The following is a 20,576-nucleotide window of genomic DNA, read 5'->3' on the forward strand; positions in this document are numbered from 1 at the left end:
CTGCCCGGCATGACTCCACGACTGGAGAATCGCGCAGGGTTCCGCCTTTGCATAAACAGAACTTGTTCATGCTGCAGGTTCGCAGCTATCCCTACGTTTGTGCTCAGGAAGAACCCATCCTACCACGGCACCCCAGGCCCTTGCGCCGTTGCCATGGTTCATGTTGATACCGTGCACGCCAGAGCGACTTGAGGCCGCGCTCGCTAGCCCCTTCGCGTGTCATTGGGCATACTGCATATAGCAACATACTACCCACTACTTGTACTTACTGCTACGTACGCGCGTACCTCATTGGATATCTGGGTCATGACCAAAGGAATTTGACTACATTCCTGGCACTACAAGTCGCCCATTGAATCTAGAGTCTCTTCGCGCCGCTCGTATACACCTTGTCCTGGTTATGCTAGACGGCTGCAGGCTGGATTCAATATTCGGGGTCCAAGCCTCGGGCCTGAGCTACGCTGCAAGCTCCCTAGTACAAGTCGTCATCTATGACCCTTGAGAACCCGTACATTCAGCCATTTACCCCTCGCCAGTGCTACCTCGGAACCGCTTTCTATCTGTTACTCACCGGTATCGTAACAACGGTGGCGTTCAACTACCCTTCAACGGCAAGACAACTTCAGACGTCCTCGACGGATCTCCTCTTAACTCGCTTCTCTGTCGAGGCCATTCTCCCAACCCTGTCGTCCCCTGGCGGCAACGTTGTTACATGTAGTATCCCATGCATACGGCTGATCGCCACGGATTGCTTCTTTCCGCTGAGAGGCTGTAATCTGACACATACACAAACTAGCTGAGATAGTCACACGGCTTGCGCCAACGGACGCGCAACCTCTGTCCTGCAGCAGCCATCAACTCTGGCGGTCACAGCAGGCCAGAATGCATGCCGTGTGAGACTATTGAATCGTGCTCGTGCATGAGTCTTGGCGCTGGAGTTGAGACCGGCGCTGATGTTAGGCTCCAATACTATCTTTTGATCTGCCCATGCCCAATAATCGTGTGTGGGCTGCATCAAGTCACGTTGATTAGACTTCCAGTAGGTTGCAAAGAGGAACCGTTTGACATCAGCCGGTGCACGTGCCGATGCAGGTTGGGTCGTACCAACCTAAAATCTTTGGGGTACCGAGGGACGCTCATGTGTCAGACGAGCAGCTCTATCTACCACTCGCTGACGGCTTCCTAGCTTGCCTCGTATAGCCAGTCGTCCAAAAACTGTGAGGATGTTACACCAGACATGATCCAGACCAACCACTTCTCGGCCCCCAACGACGACGGCAAGTTCCTGAGCGCCAAATATCGGCGTCTGCATCAGCTATTGCCTCGTGTTGCTCTCTACAGTAGTGGCCATGATGCTTTGCATGACCTCGAAGCGTCCGCTGGCCGGTAGAGTCAACGCCATGAACCCCCTCACTTCAATCGTCCCCGTACCCTTGTCGCCTCCACCACCCTCCATATTACCAGACCACAAGAACCCGCGACAGCAGATCTGTCTCTTGCAACACCTAACTCATTGCGAGCGTTATGTTCGAGATAAATGCTTTCGGGTGTTATCCCACCCGCTCGTTAAAATTTCTCAATTCGTCTTGGACTACATATATCTCGCGCGGCTTACTTGATTCTCCTGCGTTTCGTGTAATGCTTTGTTTAAGAGTACGTAGTGCTAGGGGCACAACCAGTTTGCTGCGGGCACAGCCTGTCCCCACATTCCTGGGCCCGCGCCCCAGACCGCGCCAGCCATTTTTGGTGCGCAGGCATGGGACGAGACCAGCGCGCCGCAACGCAGGCCGACATCTCAATTGACTGACATCGTCACAACGCAGCGCCGGCGCCGGCGCGCCAGCAAGGCTCAATTCGTTTAAAAAGTGCGTTTCCGCTATTTCATTGAGATGTCATAATATCGGAGACTCGTTTTTCCGGGCCGTGTCGGGCGCCCGCGCGTGCCAGGTGCCGTCGCTCGTGATGCCGTCGTTCGGCCTCAAGCAGCCGCGCCGCCGGCCACCTCGTCATGCCTTATTCGTCGTTGTCATTGGCGGCGGCGGCAGCGGCGGCAGCGGCGGCGGCCTTCTTTGAAGGGCTCGCGAGAGAGCTATTTGACGGCATCGTGGGCGGTATCGTGGGCGGTATCGTGGGCGGCTTCGTAGGCGGCTTCGTAGATGGTTTTGACAGGCGTGGGCTATGATATGCGAATTGAGGCAGCTGCTGCGCGACCCGTTTTCGTGGGGCGGCCCGGCGCTAGCCTTGGCGGCGAACGGTATCCGGGTGTGGCGGGCTGCGCGGCGTGGGATTGGCTAGAAAAACAGTAAAAGGTGGACCACCTTTATGCCGAGAGTTTTCTTCCTTTGCGAATAGCACTACTACCTGAAAAACTCACCATGCCTGGTGGTTGGTGGGTAACGGTACATTTTTCTGTTGTCGTCACTGCAGCGTCGCTTTGAAAGTATTCGGACGCCTTAGAGAAATTATAACACAAAAGGGTCTGAGCTGTTAGGTACAGATCTTTAGCTGAACAAGCCCCGCTCGTTGGGTTTTGTTGTGATTCGTCCACCAAAGAACAACTGGGAGTGCGCTATATGTGATGGGCCTTGTGCCAAGAGCAGCAACACCTGTGGCCAACAAAAGGCTGTGGCAGGACGTGAGGGCTGGTCTCAGTCTGAACGTACAAAATGAAGCATCTGAAAAGGACTTAGGGTTTCTACGCCTACAAAGAGGAACTATCCATACAATGGTGAGGGTGATGACGTGAAAAGAAGACATCACATTATCCACCTTTCACGTCGGGCTTGTGTTACTTGGCCAGGTGCTCGCTTTCATATGTTTTACAAGGATGATCGCGGGCTCCCTGACTTCCCTGCGGTCACTTCTGGAGTGCCAACTTACGCGTCTAACTGCCGTGAAACGTGTGCGAAGAAATCGTCGACAGCACTGTAAACCGAACTGTACATGCATCGATCATCGTATCAGAAAGTCATCGCTCATGCCCGCGCCGGTTTTGCAACTTCTCGTAAGTGTTTAGTGAAAGATTTTTTAGAGGACTCGTTTCTTCATATGGTGGGCGTGATCATGAGACAGGAGCAAGGAGATGTGCCTATCTGTCAAGGCCATCGCAGCCCTTCTTTCCTGGGTGTTATGTAAGGGGCCTCACGGGGATGGTGCACTATAAAGGCCAAGCGCCGGGCAACAGCCAAGACCGGGGTGTTGGTAGCGAATACCCCCTGGACGGATATGTCGGTCAACAACGTAGTGGACTGGAACCAGGGTTGCGTTTCCTGACTCGTCGACGAAGTGATCACACCTACAGAGGGTGGAAATCAACCAAGTCACCCACAAGCCAACACGACTGCTGCATTGTGGCTGAATCCCCTGAATCAATCGTAGGCTGCGGCTGGTCGTGTAGAGCAACCGATTGCCAACACAGTATTCGCTTATCGTCGCTATTAACGGACCACCGTGTTGCTCGCGTCGTAAGGCTGACATTTTACGAACAGATATCCGGGCACCAGGGGCACTCATATGCGAAACGTAATGTGCCGAACTCTCCGACAGGGCCGGAGCGACGGTTGTGCCTTGATTTAGTGACTAGGGAAATCCCACTACCAAGTCCCAATGCGGTCGACGGCGTCTGAGCCGGCGGCTCCCCAAGCGAGCAATCTCCGCAGCTTGGCCCATGTTCACGCTACCCACGGAAGGCCACGGGTACCGAACTTTACACCCTAGGCTCGGCAACTCTGGGCAATGAATATCCACAGATTGCGGTCGTAGCATCGTTGCTGACAACCTGGCAGTATTCCTTACCTTTCTCGCACTACATGTTTGGGTATATTAGAATCATGGTGCCTGAGCTCACGTGAGTGGAGACAGAGTTACTTACCAAAAGGCGACGACCACCCCGTATTGGAACTCCCTCGCATGGAAGCCTCTTTTTAACATATTTGAGGGTCCATCCTGTCTTCTCTCCTCCAGGGTCCTTCTCTTCTTCTTCAGGGTCCCGAACCAAGTCAGCAACAGTAATGTCGCAGACCTGAGTTAGGTAGTCGCATCGCTACTTATGAATTAGCGCTGCGTTTCATGTAGATGTCAGAGACAAATTTCTCAGCTTACGCCATTTGCTTGTATAGTGTCGAGGTACTGGTCAGCCATACCGCAGGCCTTGTCGTACGACGTTGACACGCCCATTCCCGTAGTTACCACGCTCAGAAAGCAAAGAACGTGCTTGAGGTTCATCTTGTTCGAAGAGGCCTGGGGAAGAGTGAAGTGGATAAGCTGTGAGATCGATGGAGGAGAAGGAGGCTTGACAACGAAAGTCGATGGTGAGCCCGATTATACATGCCAACCTCTGGGAGGCAGTGTGGGTCTTTATAGTAATGTTGATGTATGTATCGATGCCGTCGTGAGCCATACGGGCCTGGAGTCAAATGTGATCCTGGAGGATGTAATGCGATTTCGTAACCATGGCCCCCAAAAGCCTATTGCGTAATTGTCACGGCTCTGTGGCCTGTTTCGTGACTGTTACTTACCCAACAGCCTCGACCGGTCCATTGCTTGCGAGCCATGCCTTGCGATTGCACATTTGTAGGTCAAGTCGACGTTCACACAGAGCCGTGGTGGGCTTTATCGAAAGCTAGCTGAGGCCCTTTGCCAGTCCAAATATTGACATTAGCCATTGGCCTTTACTTTCAAGAGACTGGAAACTTCTACGTTTTCTGCAGAGACTCTTATCAGCTACATACAAGAATCGCCGTCGCGGGTTTCGCGCTACGAAGATGTTGCCTAATGGGAAGCATTAAAATTGGTCAACCTGGTGTCGTCGACATGCAACCAACAGCAGGGCAGTGTGGCAGGGCCAAGAGCTCGGTGTTGGAGTATTTGTACGCACAGACTGGGTAAATGGTCAATACATTCGATCTCGCAAAAGAAACGGCATGTAGCAACGGAACCCTTGTCCCTCTTTCCACGGTACTGGCCAAGCTCGACTGCGCCGCGCAACTTGCGCGGGCAGCGAGACACGTCATGTCAACGACGGCAGCTTTGTCTTACCTCTCCCAGCCATGATCCTGTTGATACAGATTAGGTAATGTGAATGTGATTCGACTTGACGCTGCCATTAAGCAGAGGAAAAGGCCCATGGGGAAAGCAGCGTTTCGCAGCAATGGGCACTCTCGAGACACGCGCTTTGGCGGCTGTGACTGGAGTCTAGGCTTGCGCCCCGGGCGAGCAGAAACATGCACGGTTCCGCCTCGCAACCATGTGTTGGGGCGACCGGATGGTCATACGCGCGCGCGGCTCCTTGCGGCTTCCCCAACATTGATGCCAGGAGATGTGCAGCCAGACGTCGGCATGTACGCGGTCTGCACCATGGGACGTGCTGCATCCGTGCTGTCTGGTGCAGTCCGGTAAAGGCGATCTCGGGTCTCCTCACGATTTATCCTGAGAAGTTGCCCCGGCCTAGAGTGTAGTAATATTCTAGAATGCAGTTGAGATTAGGCAATAGGGGTCGGCAGCCGGCCAATCTCGTGCGCGCTCGGCGCCAACGTGTTGGAGATGATACACAAAAGCACGTTCTTGCCTGCATTGACGACGGCGAGCCCGGTTCCCAATTTTACCCGTGGCCCTCCTGTTTCTCCTCGAAAAGGAGTTGTTTCTCACGGTGACCCCGGCTCCGGCTTGTCGGTCGGGGGACGCGTCGCGGGGGCGCCCGAGGCGGGATGGCGATGCGGGCGGTGCAGCGGGGGTGGAACCGATGACCTGTCGCTGGTCGTACGAGGTGGTACCTTGGATATATAAATGGATCGTTGGCGGAGCACGGCAGCCCAACATGAGGCGAGGCAAGCAAGCAGGGCATGGCCCCTTCCTTCTGCACGGCCCCAGGGGTCGCGCCACCCGCGGGGCGTCATCACTATCACTGAGCCAACGGGTGTGTGTCGTCCCTGTCCGCTGCCTTGGGTGCCACGGCCCGCCGTGTATTTGCTCATCAAGGCGCGCAGCAGCGAAGGCGGGGGATTGCTCATCGGCCCGTTCATGTAGCGAGTAGCGACGACGGGATGCCGCAACAATACGGTCAAGTTGCGCCGAGCCAGCATTTGAGGTTGAACTGACGTGGGGGGACGGGACGCCCGGCACTGGTGCAGTCGGTCGAGGGGGGACAAGTCGCACAAGCAAAGTGAGCAAAACACCTGTCTAAGCCATGGACATTGTCTGTCTCACCCGGCACGGGGGATGAGGGGGGCCCAAAAAGAAGGAAAAAGTGGCACGGAGCAGCGATACGAGACTTGTTGGCCTCCTCCCCCGTGCACCTCCCCTTCCGCCAAGAATAGAAGAAGCAGAGTGTTGCAGGACCAGCATATAAGCGTACGCGGCTTTGACTGTTCATCTGATGTGGCCGTCTGATTGATTCTGTTTCCCTTCGTTTCTCATCATCAAGCGAATTAGCCACATCGACAGCCGTTCCTTTGAAAGTCATCTCTGCACAGCTCAGCACGAATCTAGCGACAGCGAAACCCCGCCGTCCCCTTCCGTTTATCATCATCATCCATCATCATCCATCATCATGTCGTTGTCGTCGTCCACCTCGAGCGGTAGCAGCAGTAGCTCCCTCGCCCAGGCCACGCCTTCGCCCGGCCCGTCATGCCACAACCTCTTTGATCCGCCGACGGCCGACGCGGCGTGCGCGATGCCCTTCTCCGACAACAATGTGAACCTGATGCGGTCCTGCTGCAAGGGCGCGCAGGTCGTCAGCTACTACAACAAGTGCGGGCTGTACTGCCTCGCGCAGGGCCAGAGCGTCGGCGACCTGACCAGCTGCCTGTACAAGGCGAACGCGCCCTGGAACAGCGTCTTCTGCCGCGGCAACACCACGGCCACGGCCACCGAGACGGGCGCCGGGAGCATCGCGGCCACGGCCTCGGCGTCGGTCGTGGCCGGCGCGTCGTCGTCTGGCTCCGCGACGGACACGGGCAGCGCCGGCGGCGCCAGCCCGACCAAGTCCGGCTCCGCGGCCCCCGCGCTGCGGCCGCAGGCCGGGCTCAGCCTTAGCGGCGTGGTGGTCGGGGCGACGCTCCTGTCAGCTGTTGTCCTCGGGGCATTTCAGATTTAACTCGGGCATAAAGTGAAAGGGGAAGGGGGGGTGACCCGGGCCGGGGGAGTCCCACCAGCTGGGTTGGCGCCAGCGCGAGCCGCCCCGGCTCACATCCGGATCAATCAATTCCACAAGGCGGCCGGCATTCAGCATCAATGCTCATCAAGGTGGACTTTTGCTCCCATGGGCCCCCCCCGTGTTGAAGTGGGTGAAACTTGGCACATGGTGTGTGCGGTGGCAGAGAGCGGAGGGGAACCGAACCAATTGTTACGATACCTAGCGAGGACGCATGTCTCATTCGACAGTCGACAAACATCATTTTCTGCACGTATGTACGTTTTACCATCAAATGCTTGGGAGGCCTCTTTCGAATGCGGGAGGACGGATGACGCGGAAGGGATGGATGGGGGCCCTGTACAGTACTACTGCTCGTCCACGGATTTAATCGTCACTATTTTTGAGTCGCAGCATCTCGGAACAGCAGAGGTTTCGGACTTAAGGCATGGCGTCGTCGTGGGGTCAAGTACGTGCGTATTGGCGCTGCTTGACTCCCATGTCCATGTCCTCGGCGATGGATCCATGGAAGCCCAGCGCCGAGAGAGAGAGAGAGAGACTCTGCGTGCCAAGAATGATGTCGGGCCAATCGGGGCCAGAAAGCGCTGCGACTTGCGGCATTCAGAATTTCAGATAGTACTGGCCCAGTTTCACTTCACACCGTCGATGGTTGATGAGACGACGGAGTTTGTGCCGTCGTGTGACTCGTTACCTCCGACAGCTTGGGCTCGTGGGGTCTGCCTGCCTTCCCCGCCCCCTGTGCTGTCCTGCTTGGCAAGGCTGCAAGTCGGGATAGTTGATGGCGCGCGTCTCCATCTCTTAACGGTCGGCCCCCTCGGCAGTTGGGCCATCTGGTTGCGACTCCAACCAACTAACCCGAGTTGACTTGCTGCTAACGAACAACTTGCACGTAAGGTAGTCGCCGCGGCGCGCGCCAATGGCTGATTGCTGCTGCGACTATACTGTACAGTATACAGTATATGCACTAGCTCGCTGTGCCGGCTCGGCGCGCCATGCCGCACACGTAACGTCCATGACGAGTCCAAATCGTGGCTCGCTGCTCCGCCCGGTCACGACAGTTTCTTGGCATGCACTCGCCTTGGCACGTGGATTAGTAACTGATTATTGAGTTACGTGCTAGGGCCGTGGTCGACGCCGCTTGTCGGTTGATTGGAGTCTTTTGGTCTTGGACTCCTGGCGTTCGTCCGACGACGACGACGATGACCCCGGGAGCCTGTTGCGATAGCTGGGAAGAATGCTCCGCAACCCGATCTCGTTGTACATACATGATACATGCATCGGGTCAGCAAAGCGTACTTCGGCGCACGCACCGCGTCGTCGTCGTCGTCGAGGTAGTACCTACTGACGAGCTCCCATGCCTCGCTCTGCATTACAACCAAGCGAGGCAATCGATCGCTGGCTGGTGCCCATCAAATGCATGGCCTGACTTCGTTACAGCGGACTCTGCGGCCTGGCAGCAGTGTCTGAGCGTACTGTCTGTCTCGGTCTCCAACACCCAGACTACCACCATTACTACTTCAACAGTGCTACTACTACCAAAAACCAACCCCAGTGCGGCATTGGGCTTCGCCGTGGCTGAACGTTGCTGTCTGAGCCTCCACCACTCTCGAACGGAAGCCCGCCCCCCCTTTCGATCTCCGTCACGATTAGCCTAAGCTTGTACCCTATTCGCGTCCGCCTCCACCTCCAGCGCGCCGCCGAGAGCTCCAGCTCGATTACCAAGGAAATAATGGAAACCTCGCTGCGCCGAGGGACTCGCGGCGGCGGCTCGACATTGCCAAGACGCCGCCACCTGGGGTCAGCCATCACCGCCCTCATCAATGAACGCGTGGCGAGCAACATATGTACATACTGTACATGCAGTTGCCATTGATGGGCTGAGGCTGGGGCTTGTCTCCCCCTCCCCCTCCTCTTCACAAGGCGGCTCTTGGCATTGATCGGTGGCCCTGTTCGTCCGTCATGTCTGGAACTCTCTCATCAAGTGCATCCGGCGGCCGGCTCGGTGGGAAATCTGGACCCTCCCTCCCGCCTCGTCCTCCTTGGAGACGGACGCTGGGCGGCGGGCATCTCGGCGACGCCCACCCTCCCTCACGTCACCCCTTCCGCGCGGAATATACCATACTAACTTACTACTACTGCGATCCATGAGATGGACGGAATGCCCGCCGCCGCGCGCGCGCGCGCACGGTCGGTCGGGCCCTTGCGCTCCGCCACTGGATGCTCCGGAAAGCTTCGTCATCGAGACAAGAAGGGCCCTGGCCGTCAAACGTGCTTGGCGTTTCACACACGGACAAAGCTCACAATCCTCGGCCTCGGGTCCGATCTCTCGTCTTATAAGATCCGCGACAACCGCGAATCACCACCACCAACCGAAAGCATGAGAGGCACAGTCCACCACCACCATCACCACCACCGCCAGGTGTGTTTCGCCGCCCCTTCAGCAACATGATGCTGCCGCCGCCGCCGCGGCGGATATGTCAAAGAGTCTTTCTCATAGCCAGTCTGGCCGCCGGGCTGTCACGGCAAGCTGTTGTTGTTGCGCCTCGAGCCGCCGATCCTCCTCCGCCGCTGCGGTTTCGTGACAGTGGCACATTTCACCTCTCCGTCTTTTCAGATCTCCACTTTGGCGAAGGTGCGTTTTGCGTCACTCCTCCTTCCTCAAACCCCCATCTTCTTCTCCTTCCCCCTGGGCCCGTGTTGAGTAGTATATCCATCCAACTCGTTTTGGGCGGGCGCTCTGCTTGCACCCACCCACAGTGAGCGGTGCCGCTGGTGGCTGGTGCTAATTGTGAGACACCACCACGCACAGATCAAGCCGGAGACGGCCCGGCGCAGGACCGCAACTCGGTCCGGGTCCTGGGCGCCGTCCTGGACGCGGAACGCCCGGACCTCGTCGTCCTCAACGGGGACCTCATCAACGGCGACAGCACGTACCGCCACAACAGCACCAGCTACGTCGACCAGGTCGTCGAGCCCATAGTCGAGCGGCGCATGACCTGGGCGTCGACGTACGGCAACCACGATCACCAGCCCAACATCAACGGCGATGACATCCTCAAGCGGGAGCAAAACTTCTCCGGCTGCCGCACGCAGAAGATGGTCAACACAAGCAACTCGGGGACCACGAACTACTACCTGCCCGTGTACGCCGCGGACTGCGGCGACACCGCTACGTGCGCGCCTGAGCTACTCCTCTGGTTCTTCGATTCGCGCGGCGGCTACTACTACCAGGGCGGGCCGCAGCCCAACTGGGTGGACAGTAGCGTCGTGTCGTGGTTCAACGCGACGCGCACCAACATCACGCGCGCGCACGGCGGCAAGGTCATACCCTCACTCGCCTTCGTGCATATACCCATCAATGCCACCGGCGCGCTGCAGTCCGAGGAAGGGGTCAACTCCAACAACCAGCCGGGCATCAACGAGGAGGAGGTGGTGGAGCAGGGCGAAGGGTGGTGCTCCGACGGCAGCCAGGGCGATTCGTGCACGTACGGCGGGCAGGACGTGCCCTTTATGCGCGCCCTCGCCGCGACCGAGGGCCTCATCGGGCTCTTCTACGGCCACGACCACGCCAACTCGTGGTGCTACAAGTGGGACACCCTGCTCCCCGGCATGACCGTCAGGGGCAGCGGCGTAAACCTGTGCTACGGCCAACACTCCGGATACGGCGGCTACGGAGATTGGGCCCGCGGCGGGAGGCAGATCCTAGTGTCGCGGGAGAAGCTCAGGGAACTTTCGGTGGACACGCACATACGCCTCGAGACGGGGGACGTGGTTGGTGCCGTGACGCTCAACTCCACCTTCAACCAGGACTCGTACCCCGCGACCCCAGATATAAAGACTTATCTAAGCGGCGCCTCAGGCGAGGACTTTCGCGTCTACACCGACTCTGCGGCGACGCCGAGACACGGGGCCCCGGACGGCCAGACGGTCGTCACGGCTGCTGTGTTGGCAGGCTTCTCGCTCCTGGTCGGGCCCCTGCTTCACGGGACGACATGAAATGAAACGATGGGGAGAAAAGAAGAGGTCCCTTTGGACACAAAATGGACCAAAAACAAAGGCGCCGTGCTCCTCCGCCGCTACATGTGTATATATATATATGTATCCTTACAGTCCCACGATGCAACGTCAGATACCCCGCCTAACGACATTAAAAGACCCTAGTCCCCCTTGGTTGTGAAGAACGTGCAGGCAGTCCTCGCAGATGACAGTCTCCGCTGGTGGAAAGGGGCCCGTGCCGACATGGAGCGAGGCGGTCACGGGAGCTTGGAGGACTTGCACACCCGAAACACACCGGTTGCAGTTGCTGCAGGTAGGCAGGCTGACGTACTGACGGCTCGGCCCGGCCTGCTGGACGCCGAGGCCACTGCTGCCGCCGCCCACTCCATGTCCTCCTCCTCCTCCTCCTCCTACTCCTCCCCCGCCGCCTCCGCTTCTATTGCTGGGGGCAGCCGTCGACGGGGCCGGCGGTGGTGGTGCCAGCGAACATGAAGACAGCGAGGCATGCATGGGACCCCACGTGGGGACGCTCCCTGGCCGAGCCACGAGGCCGTCCTCCCAGTCAGGGCCGTTGCTGGTAAAGGCGCTCAGGGGTGAGCCGCCGACGCTCGCCACCGCTACTGAGGCATGCTCGACCGACTGCGGCGGAAACGCGAGCGTCGTCGGCGTCACGCTCGCCGAGCAGAGCTCCTGTCGTAACCGGGCGATCTCCTCCTGCAAGGCCTTGTTCTTCTGGACCAGCTGCTGCACCGTCGCGGCGTCGTCGCGTGTCTTGCTACACGCCTCCTGGATCTTGAGCTTCTCGACCTCCTGCTCGAGATAGGTGATGTAGTCCCTCGTCCTCGCCCGGATCGCCCTCTGCGTCTCGCGGTCGTTGGCTCTCTTCCTCTCGAGCTGCGCGGGCGTCAAAGTTGAGACCGCTCGGTTCCCTTTGTGTATAAAGTTTAGTCAAAGGACGCCATTCATTTCCGTTTGGCAAAAACATACTCTTTCTCTTTGCCGGCTTATGTTGACTGTCACTGTCGCCTGGGCTCCGCGGCATGGTATATCGTGCGGCTCGTAAGGGGCTGATGGGGGGGTAAGAAAGAAAGAGTGTGTAATTTGAAGTGTTCATTGGGATCGCAATGCGCTGTGGGATTCATCTGACGATCTGGATGGACCGAACGAAACGTCCAAGGGCAACGGCTGTTCCTACATATATATGGCTCCCCGACCTATGTATGCCTCCAGGCAGCATAGCCCATTTTGCGGGCATGGCCCCCGTACAGGTCGTACAGGGGGCCCGGGTGCCCCCTTCGCCAACCTGATGCTCGAGGGTCTTTGACGCTATCCAGACTGATTCTCCGACACCGCCGCTTCCTGCCGCAAGCCTCCAGTGGGCAGGCAGAAGTGGGAGCTCTGGCTCGCTCACGCTGCGAGTGACATCGGCGCACGCCGTCGGGTGTCCGCGAGGCCCGTGGCCGAACGCCTCACCGATTCTTCTGCTCCCTCCCTCTCTCTCTCTCTCTCTCTAAAGCCCCCCCCTGCGTCGCCACCGCGGCTGCCGCCCACTCGAACAAAAAAGACGAGAGCCGGCCCGGGGCCGCACAGTTCCTGCGAACTTCCCGGGAATAGCTACACCAATGCAAGGGAAACTGTCCGGCGGTGTTAACATCGGGCATGCGAGGCATGTGCAGTCGGTGATGTAACATGGGGAAAGGGAGTAAAATAAAGAGGGCCAGCCAGCATAACCACTTGGATGTAACAACAAAGGCCGACGAGAGTGGGAAAGCAACGGCTACCGGGGGGGGGGGCGGAGAGGCGGCTCCAGTCGCACCACGTTGGGGGTGGAGAGCCTCTCCCCCAGGGCTGCAGCCTCACACACCGGAAGTTCGCTTGACTCGCAGCTACTTGGCCAGGGCCGTTCCTTTCGACAAGAATTGTCTCATTAATCAACCTGGAGGGCACACCTGTTCGGGCTACCCGAAGCCCTTCTCGACCCCACGACGCAACTCCTAGCTTGTGTGCGACCACACACGTCCACGCCCGCCCCGGTCCATTGGCCCGCTGCCTTGACGTCCCAAGCCTTACCTGCCCTAAATCCCACCGTTGACGAGTAATGCCGGGTTAGGGGCATAAAGGCGCAAGCGTCTAAGCTGAATTCACGGGCGCCAATATCTACGGATCCTGAAACGGCCGCAGCTGAAGTTGCCCAAGGCGGAAATGCCCATGGCGTGTCTTCGTCAACGAGACACCCAGACCGACACCCATATCGAATCGTCCTGCTCCCCCCTATTGGTTAGGCTCGGGGCGGGGGGAGGGGGAAAGGGCTACAGGGCTGCAGACATTCAGCCCAGGGTCGAATATGTCGTACATGGAGGGGGAAAGATGTCATCGAACGCGGTTAGCCGACAGGGAAAACGGACGCTGTCGGGTATCGGCGCGAAATGTCAAGTATGCACAAAGGAACACTCTTAGAACCCATTTCACCAAAGGAATCCCCCGGAGGGTTCTCGGGGACCCCGAGTGTTCCACGGGTGGCTGAATTTCACTGACGACGAGATTGCTCTCTTTTCGTCAAGCACGGCAAGATGTTGTCAGACTGCTTCCGTCGCATTTACACGTCAATAACCTCTTCTTGCCTGCCGAGCTGACGATGTGCTCCTTGATGACGTCGTCAAGTGTTCACTCAGTTGATCGGAGGTCGCCGGCTCCGGAGCGGTCCTGTTCAGACAGGCTGCGGCGGAACAACAGTCGAGACAGACGGCCCATGTAGGGCGACAGCAACGGCGTTGCACATGAGTGGACGAGACGCAGTGTCGGTCGAGTTTATGTGGCCCTGCGAGAACATGCACCGACTTCGTGTCAAATCCTGCGACGTAGGTTTCCATCTGTCCTCTATGTTGATCTGCAGCTTACATTATTCCCTGATATTCAGCATTGCGAGGGTATTGTTTGGAAATGCATCAAAGATTCGCAATCCATCAAGACTCCTAGTCTTTCTTAGCTCGAGCGGCCGCATGGATTCTCCGGGACATCAACTCCATATCGAAAAATCGCGCCGTCAGGAGATCGCTCAGCCAACCGGGCAGGAGAGTCGCAATCCACCCGATCATCGACCTTCCTCCAGCCCAGAATTCGTTGCGCGTGCCGCCGAACCGGCCGCCGAACCAGCCCTCGCCCTTGAGGGCAGCGGTGACGAGCTTCCGGGCGTACACGTCTGTAGGCATGGTGGCGTTGGTCTGGCTGAACGTCAACCTCTTCTTGAACATGTCGTCGACGGGCTTGTACAGCGAGTCCGGGGGCAACACGCGGTCAAAGTGGCTCGTAATGTTACTCTTGACAGTGCCCGTCATGGCGACCATGACGCGGACGTTGAAGGGGAGCAACTCCAGGCGCAAAGCGCGTGAGTAGACATTGATTGCGCCTTTGGTGGACGAGTAGATGGCTCCAAAGAGGTATGGAACGACAGTGGACACGGATGAGATGTTGATGATGAGACCCCGCGCGGCGATGAGCAGGCTGATGAACGCCTGGCAGGTGAGCATAGGGCCAAAGACGTTGGCCTCGTACGTGGCGCGTACGTCGTCGAGGTCCATATCGAGAGCGGGATGGGTGTGCGTGCGGCCACTGCAGTGCTTCATCAGTGTCCGTTGAATGAAGCAGAGGGGTTTACGGGCTCACGCGTTGTTGATAAGAATGTCAAGCTTCCCATTCGTGATCCTGGCCACTTCCTCCTTGCAGGCTGCGATGCTGGCCGTGTCTGTGACGTCGAGCTGGATGGCGCTCATGCCCATCTCGGCCATGGACTTGAGGACGCTCACATTGCGGGCCGTGGCGATGACATGGCAGCCTTTGGGTCTGTCAGTCGCTCACCACTCATCGTCATTGCAGCCGCAGCGAGGCTCGCTCACCTCTCTTGTGAAACTCTAGAGCCAAGGCACTACCGATGCCTCCAGGCGAGCATCTTGGGTGTTGTGCGTCAGCGTCATTCCTCCTGATCAGGCTGCCAATCCTACCCCGTGATGAGGACAAACGTCTTTCGTCCGGCTGGCATCTTTGCGCGTGCTTCGTAATTAGTACGGGATAGTAGACCGACGCAGGTGACGAGTATCGGGGGACAGGTTGATTGATTCAGAAATTGGTTGATAGAACGTGATTGAGTCGATGCACGGCAATTGGGCGGGCGTTGCTTGAGCAAGAACGTCGCAGTCGGTTTTGTAGGAGTTTGCCAAAATGACCGATGGAGGAAACCTCGGCTCGTGGACGCGCCTGCCGCAGTCTCGCGTCAACGGGCCAAACCCTTTTCGCGCCCGAAAATCCGTCGCTGGAATCCCGTGCCACCGGCGTGGCTTATCAACAGCTTTACACAATGACCCGCTTATGCGTCGCAGCAACTTTTCACGTATCGGGATAGAGGCAATCCCGCGACACTCTTTCCTGCCTATGTTTCCATGTTGGCTATGTGGATACTCCGGACGGCCTCCGTACCGGCACATGCCCGTTGTCGAAACCATGCATTATTGAACGACATTGCAAGCTCCAAAGCGCGCCTGACATCATCGACAGTCTTGCGGCAATGGCCCCTGATTACTATATCGCAAGTGCTTCTTACCCCCGACTCGCCAACGTGCGCCATTTGCCCAATGCGTCTCTTTCACTCTAGTAATTAAACGCCGTCAAGGTCCCTGTCAACGCCCCTCGTCGAGCTGCCCCTCTTGTCATATCCCAGACTGCGTGTCCGGCTTCCCTGGAGAACCGCTGGTCTTGGGAACGCTCGTTGCATCCATTTCAAATATCTCCAGTCCGGCAGGCGACGGCTCCTGGGACGCGATGCCGTCCGGTGGCGGTGGCGGCAGCGGCGGCGGTGGCGAGGGCGTGAAGGGAGAGGGATACGTCCCGGGGCTAGGGTGCGACGCGGAGCCCGGGGAGGGAGGCCACGCCGCAGATTTGGACTCGGTGATGGCGCTGAGCCTTCCGAAGTCGATTGAAGGATCCGTCGGTGGGTATGTTGTCGTCGTCGCCGTCCCTGTCATGTGGTGGTAGTATTCGGGCGGCACGAGCATCGGCCGTGACTCCTCGACGTTACCACGCCTGCGTCGCCGGAGGAACAAGTATCCAAAGCCGCCGAGTGCCGCCATGCCCGCCAGCGAAGCGCCGACTGCGATGCCAATCGTTGCGCCACTTGACAGGCGGTCGCCCCCGCCGCTGTTCCCACTACCGTTGCTTCCATCGGTCCCTGTAGCAGTAGGCGTGACCGTCACTGTCTGGCTGCCGTCCGTTGGCGTATATGTCGGCATCGTCGTAATAGTCGTTGTTATTGAGTCCTGGCCGTTGGCGGCCTGGATGAAGTCGCTCTGGCTTACGCTCATGGGCGTGTGAGAATCCGTGCAGGCCTGCAACATTATCTTGTACACGCTCTGCACATCATCCTTGTCGTCCTTCCCGAGACACCTGGCCGTGTTTATGATGAAGTCGCCCTCGTTACCGCAAAAGCAGGTGTTGAGCTCCACGGCATCCGAGCCGGAACATTTGGACTTGCTGGCCGCGCTGTTGAGGCATGGTTGCGCGTTCTTTGGATAGAAGGAGAAGTCGGAATCGAGGGCGACCGCAGACGAGGCGGCGAGCAGCGGGAGGGTATCCCGCCAGCGAATTCGCACCATTGGGTTCTTTGTTAGCTGTGACTGGCGATGCGAAGGAGATTCTGAAATGAAGATTATTATTCGCGAGGTGGAGTCTGTAAGACCAGCTGTCAGGGCTCTTCGTAAGCCAGCCCGTCGGTTGCAATGGAGTCGGTAGTCACGTCGACTAACCAAGATTCGACGGGATAAACTCCAGTCGCACAGGCAATGCACGCAAAGTGCGTCGGAGCGCAGGGCTTGCGCGATGGAAATGAGGAGGAGGTCCTGCATATGTTGAAACACAACCGGGGATAGATATTCCTGGACCAACAACAGCAACAACACAACACCGCCTTCCTCCGGCACGGCAAAGCCTCGCATCCGAGCCCGTGCACCATGAGCACTAGCAACAGAGACGAGATGGTCTTGATTTAGGGCTGACGGAACATTGCCGCCGCGGCTCTCACGTCATGGGCCGGTCAATCCCAGGGCCAACCAGTGGTAATTTGACCCTGGAGTCGAAGGATTCATGAAGCGAAATTACGCGGTGGCGACGGCTCTGTGGCTGCATGTGCCACCGCTTCTACGTGGGAACTCAGCATCAGCGTTGGTGATGATGCTGTTGCCAAAGGGACGCGAATTCTATCTGGGACCTAATGCATACATTGACTACTGCTAGCACATTGGGCCAAGCTAAGATCGGGTGCATCTGTAGGAGCCGATCGACGACCATTTAAAGTGCGGCTCTGGGAAACTAACGTTTGGTTGACGCCCAAATCAGCCTCGCTCATAGCGGCGCCTCCTCCCAGGCCGCCTGATCGAGACCGCACTGTCCTTCGAAGCCTGCCGGAATCTCGTTTCTGCGGCCTAGACGTTCCCGTGTCACTCATGCCAGCGAAACGCAAGACAGACGCTGGAGAAGATTGATTTTTTTCCCCGGACAGTAGGTTATCAAGCACCTGTGTTCAAGGACAAGACAGGGTGAGAAATAGCCCACAGCCGCGACCAACCATGACACACCGTCGACGGGTGGCGTTAATGCAGGTTTCATTAACGGTCTTGAACCCCATCCGTCACGGGCACAGACTCATGCTCCTAGGTGTGCAAAAACTCATAATCCAAACAGCAAGTAACAACTACCGAGCTCAACCCACCATATCCTCCTCACCTTCACTGGCCTCGCCGCAGTCTTACACGCCTAAAGCTAGGAAACTTGGGGAGGATTCCGTCAGGGCTAGATAAGTAGGTGAGGCGTAGCGTGATCACAGCGGCGCAGTGGCTTCGGCCCGCCTGTGGCTGGTTCGCGTTTAAGGAGTGGCACACGATCGACGGATGAGCCATTTTTAGGAGCACACCTCCGGTAACATCATCCAACAACCCCCAGCACGGGCGCACCATTCAATTGCGAAGCCTAGGTAGTAAACGTAGCGCTGGGCGCTCACGGGAATGGACCAATGCAGCAAGTTTCTTCACCTATCGGGTACGTGGTTGGTGGGTACGTGGTTCCGAGTCTCATGACCGGCAGGCTCTTGCAACTCTCACTCGTTCGGAAAGACGGCGTGCAACATTGCGTCAAACAACATCGACATCCACAACAGTAATATACGCCGAGCGCTCCATTCAATGCCTGGGCTCCTCTATTCTTCCATGGACATACAGAAAACTAACCACCGCCATCGTAGCGGTAGTAGTATGTCTTCTGGTTGTTGGCCCGCTTGCCATACGACCACTCTTCCGCCTTGGTCCGCTGCTTCTGCGCGTCGCGGCCGCGCTGCTGAATCTTCCGCGCCTCGCGCTTCTTCTCGTCCGACACGCCCACCATGCCCAGCGTCCCTCGCGGCGCCACCTCCCTGCCACGGCCCCGCACAGCAACTGTCCTATCGGCATTGCTCCGACCATCCTCCTGCTCGTCTCCCGAGCCTGCTGCTTGTTCAATAGCCAAGCGCTCGGCGCGTTCCTCTGGTGTCGGATAGTTGTTCAGGTTCTGTCGGTAGTACTTGTTGAGAGATCGGTGGCCGACCGACTTCCCTGACGGCAGGTGCAGCTCGTAGTCGTCGTAAAAGACGGCGTGCGTATGCTTGTGCGCTCTCGAGTGCCAGCCGTCGACCTGGTGACGGTTCCGAGGGTCGTGGCGGGAGTGGTGCGGGTGCTTGCTGAGGCGCTCAAACTGGTGGATGTGGCCCTCGGCGGGGACAGCCGTAAGGTCGGCAGAGTCCAGCGACGAGACCGAGCTATCCGTCTCCCAGCCCTCAGCGTCTTCGTCCTCACCAATTTCCTCACCATCAGCATTGACAATCTTGGCTCGTCGTTTCGGTCCCAGTTTGGCTCCACCAGCCTCACCCTCTGCGACCTCGTCATCAGACTCCTCATCGTCTTCACCATCCGAGTAAGTGCTCCTGAAGTCGTAGAAATCGCCGATTCGCAGCTGCTCCTCCTCCGACGTGTAGGGAATCTTGCAGTGGCCCTTGTCGCGCATGTGCGTCTGCACACCAAATATTGTCGTCTTGATCTTTCCGCAACTCAGACACTCGTGGTATTCGGCAACTTGGCGCTGCAAGTGCTTGACGAGGCCCTCCAGGTTGGCGAGATATGGCTTTTCGGGAATAAACATGCCGTGGAATCGCTCCATGTGCGTGGCGTTCAGCTCCACTGAGGGGGAATTGTAGTTACAGAAAATACAAGAGTTGGCCGTCCATGCGGGCTCAGCGCCACCAGTCGTCGTCGAACCTTCATCATCGGCAGCGCCGTTCTTGTCCGCGTCCGCACCGACGGGTCGCGGGTTGGACGGGCGTTTTACCGGGGATGGCCGCTGTCCCGAGACCGTGGCCTTTTGAAGGCTCTCAATCACCTGATTGAATTCATCCTCAGCATCGCTGTCAAACTCCTCTCGGGACGGTCCAGTCGGCTCCCCGAGTGAGAATGTAGAGCTGACGACGGACGTCGTCTCGTCATCGGCACGGCGATGGCCCGCGGTTGACAGGTTTTGCTTGTGCTTCTGACTGAGCAAGTGGTTTTGGTACGCATTCTCGCTGTAGTACGTCTTGTTGCACGCCGCGCATGCCCTTTCGAAGTAGGCCTTTTCCGCTTCGGCGGTCGATGTAGCCCGAGCCTGGAGAACCTTTTCCGTGAAAATTTCTGAGGAGATGGGAGGCAGCGAGGCCACTCGGCGCTTGAGGTTATATCGGCTGGGTCCAACGTCAGCAAGGGATCGACAGGGCGAGAGGCTCGGCAATCTAGGACTACTCACTGCCAGTCACTTTTCATATGTGTCTTCTGTAGATCAATATTGCGATAGGCAACCTGGCACGTGTTGCATGTGTACGGGTGCGATGCCGCGGTGCCGGACACGCCGGCCCCGGCGCTGGCGCTCGCCATGATGGCGCCGTGCAGCGATGAACGGGACGTGAAGACGGTGACGTGAGGCAGCGCTTCAGACTAAGCTGAGAGCAGTGATTTCGAAAAAGGAGCGTCGGGCGGTCGTCGTTGAGGGTGTGCACTGCGACGGCTGAGATGATGTAGGAATTTATAATATTCGGGGCGGCGAAGATTTTGGTGGCGGGGTTCAGCGCTTTTCCAGCACTCGGGTGGAGAGAGTCACCGTGACGGCAGCAAATTGGCGGGGCACGGGCGCCAGGCGGGCTCCTTCGCCTGAGCCTGGAATGGCAGGTAGGGTGGGAAGCGCTAGCTCCTGGCTGGCTGGAGGGTTTTGCCGCCTTGCTGCCGACGGTGTCAGGGTCTGAGGAGCCCCATGTTTGTCATCCCGCCTTACGTCACCGCCCGACATGGACTGGGCTTCCAGGTTACTCCATGCATGGCTGTCTGTAAGGTAG

The 20,576-nt window shown here is 57.9% G+C and overlaps 6 protein-coding genes across 6 annotated transcripts; 2 read left to right on the top strand and 4 right to left on the bottom strand.

Moving 5' to 3' along the window:
• Nucleotides 1-6,547: 6,547 nt before the first annotated feature.
• Nucleotides 6,548-7,093, top strand: JDV02_004352 (uncharacterized protein; the record flags this gene model as incomplete). Its single annotated transcript, XM_047985560.1, has 1 exon — nt 6,548-7,093. The coding sequence occupies one exon, from the start codon at nt 6,548-6,550 to the stop codon at nt 7,091-7,093; it is 546 nt and encodes a 181-aa protein (XP_047841537.1).
• A 1,241-nt stretch (nt 7,094-8,334) lies between these two features.
• JDV02_004353 (uncharacterized protein) lies at nt 8,335-11,611 on the top strand. The gene is made up of 2 exons (XM_047985561.1): nt 8,335-9,782; nt 9,960-11,611. The coding sequence occupies exons 1-2, from the start codon at nt 9,596-9,598 to the stop codon at nt 11,144-11,146; spliced, it is 1,374 nt and encodes a 457-aa protein (XP_047841538.1). The 5' UTR covers nt 8,335-9,595; the 3' UTR covers nt 11,147-11,611.
• JDV02_004354 (uncharacterized protein) lies at nt 11,276-12,188 on the bottom strand (the record flags this gene model as incomplete). The annotated part of the gene is made up of 2 exons (XM_047985562.1): nt 11,276-12,075; nt 12,134-12,188. The coding sequence occupies 2 exons, from the start codon at nt 12,186-12,188 to the stop codon at nt 11,276-11,278; spliced, it is 855 nt and encodes a 284-aa protein (XP_047841539.1).
• Nucleotides 12,189-13,539: 1,351 nt separating this feature from the next.
• AYR1_1 (Acylglycerone-phosphate reductase) lies at nt 13,540-15,418 on the bottom strand. Its single transcript, XM_047985563.1, has 4 exons — nt 15,145-15,418; nt 15,040-15,092; nt 14,810-14,978; nt 13,540-14,755 (listed from the first exon to the last, which is right to left on the bottom strand). The coding sequence occupies exons 1-4, from the start codon at nt 15,180-15,182 to the stop codon at nt 14,119-14,121; spliced, it is 897 nt and encodes a 298-aa protein (XP_047841540.1). The 5' UTR covers nt 15,183-15,418; the 3' UTR covers nt 13,540-14,118.
• Nucleotides 15,419-15,552: 134 nt separating this feature from the next.
• On the bottom strand, nt 15,553-17,253 carry JDV02_004356 (uncharacterized protein). Its single transcript, XM_047985564.1, has 2 exons — nt 16,939-17,253; nt 15,553-16,874 (listed from the first exon to the last, which is right to left on the bottom strand). Exon 2 carries the CDS (start codon nt 16,786-16,788, stop codon nt 15,847-15,849), a length of 942 nt encoding a protein of 313 aa, XP_047841541.1. The 5' UTR covers nt 16,789-16,874; nt 16,939-17,253; the 3' UTR covers nt 15,553-15,846.
• Nucleotides 17,254-18,193: 940 nt separating this feature from the next.
• REI1 (pre-60S factor rei1) lies at nt 18,194-20,281 on the bottom strand. The gene is made up of 2 exons (XM_047985565.1): nt 19,994-20,281; nt 18,194-19,931 (listed from the first exon to the last, which is right to left on the bottom strand). The coding sequence occupies exons 1-2, from the start codon at nt 20,119-20,121 to the stop codon at nt 18,410-18,412; spliced, it is 1,650 nt and encodes a 549-aa protein (XP_047841542.1). The 5' UTR covers nt 20,122-20,281; the 3' UTR covers nt 18,194-18,409.
• Nucleotides 20,282-20,576: the final 295 nt, after the last annotated feature.

The sequence above is a fragment of the Purpureocillium takamizusanense genome, chromosome 3 (assembly GCF_022605165.1).
Source record: "Purpureocillium takamizusanense chromosome 3, complete sequence".
NCBI lineage: Eukaryota > Fungi > Ascomycota > Sordariomycetes > Hypocreales > Ophiocordycipitaceae > Purpureocillium > Purpureocillium takamizusanense.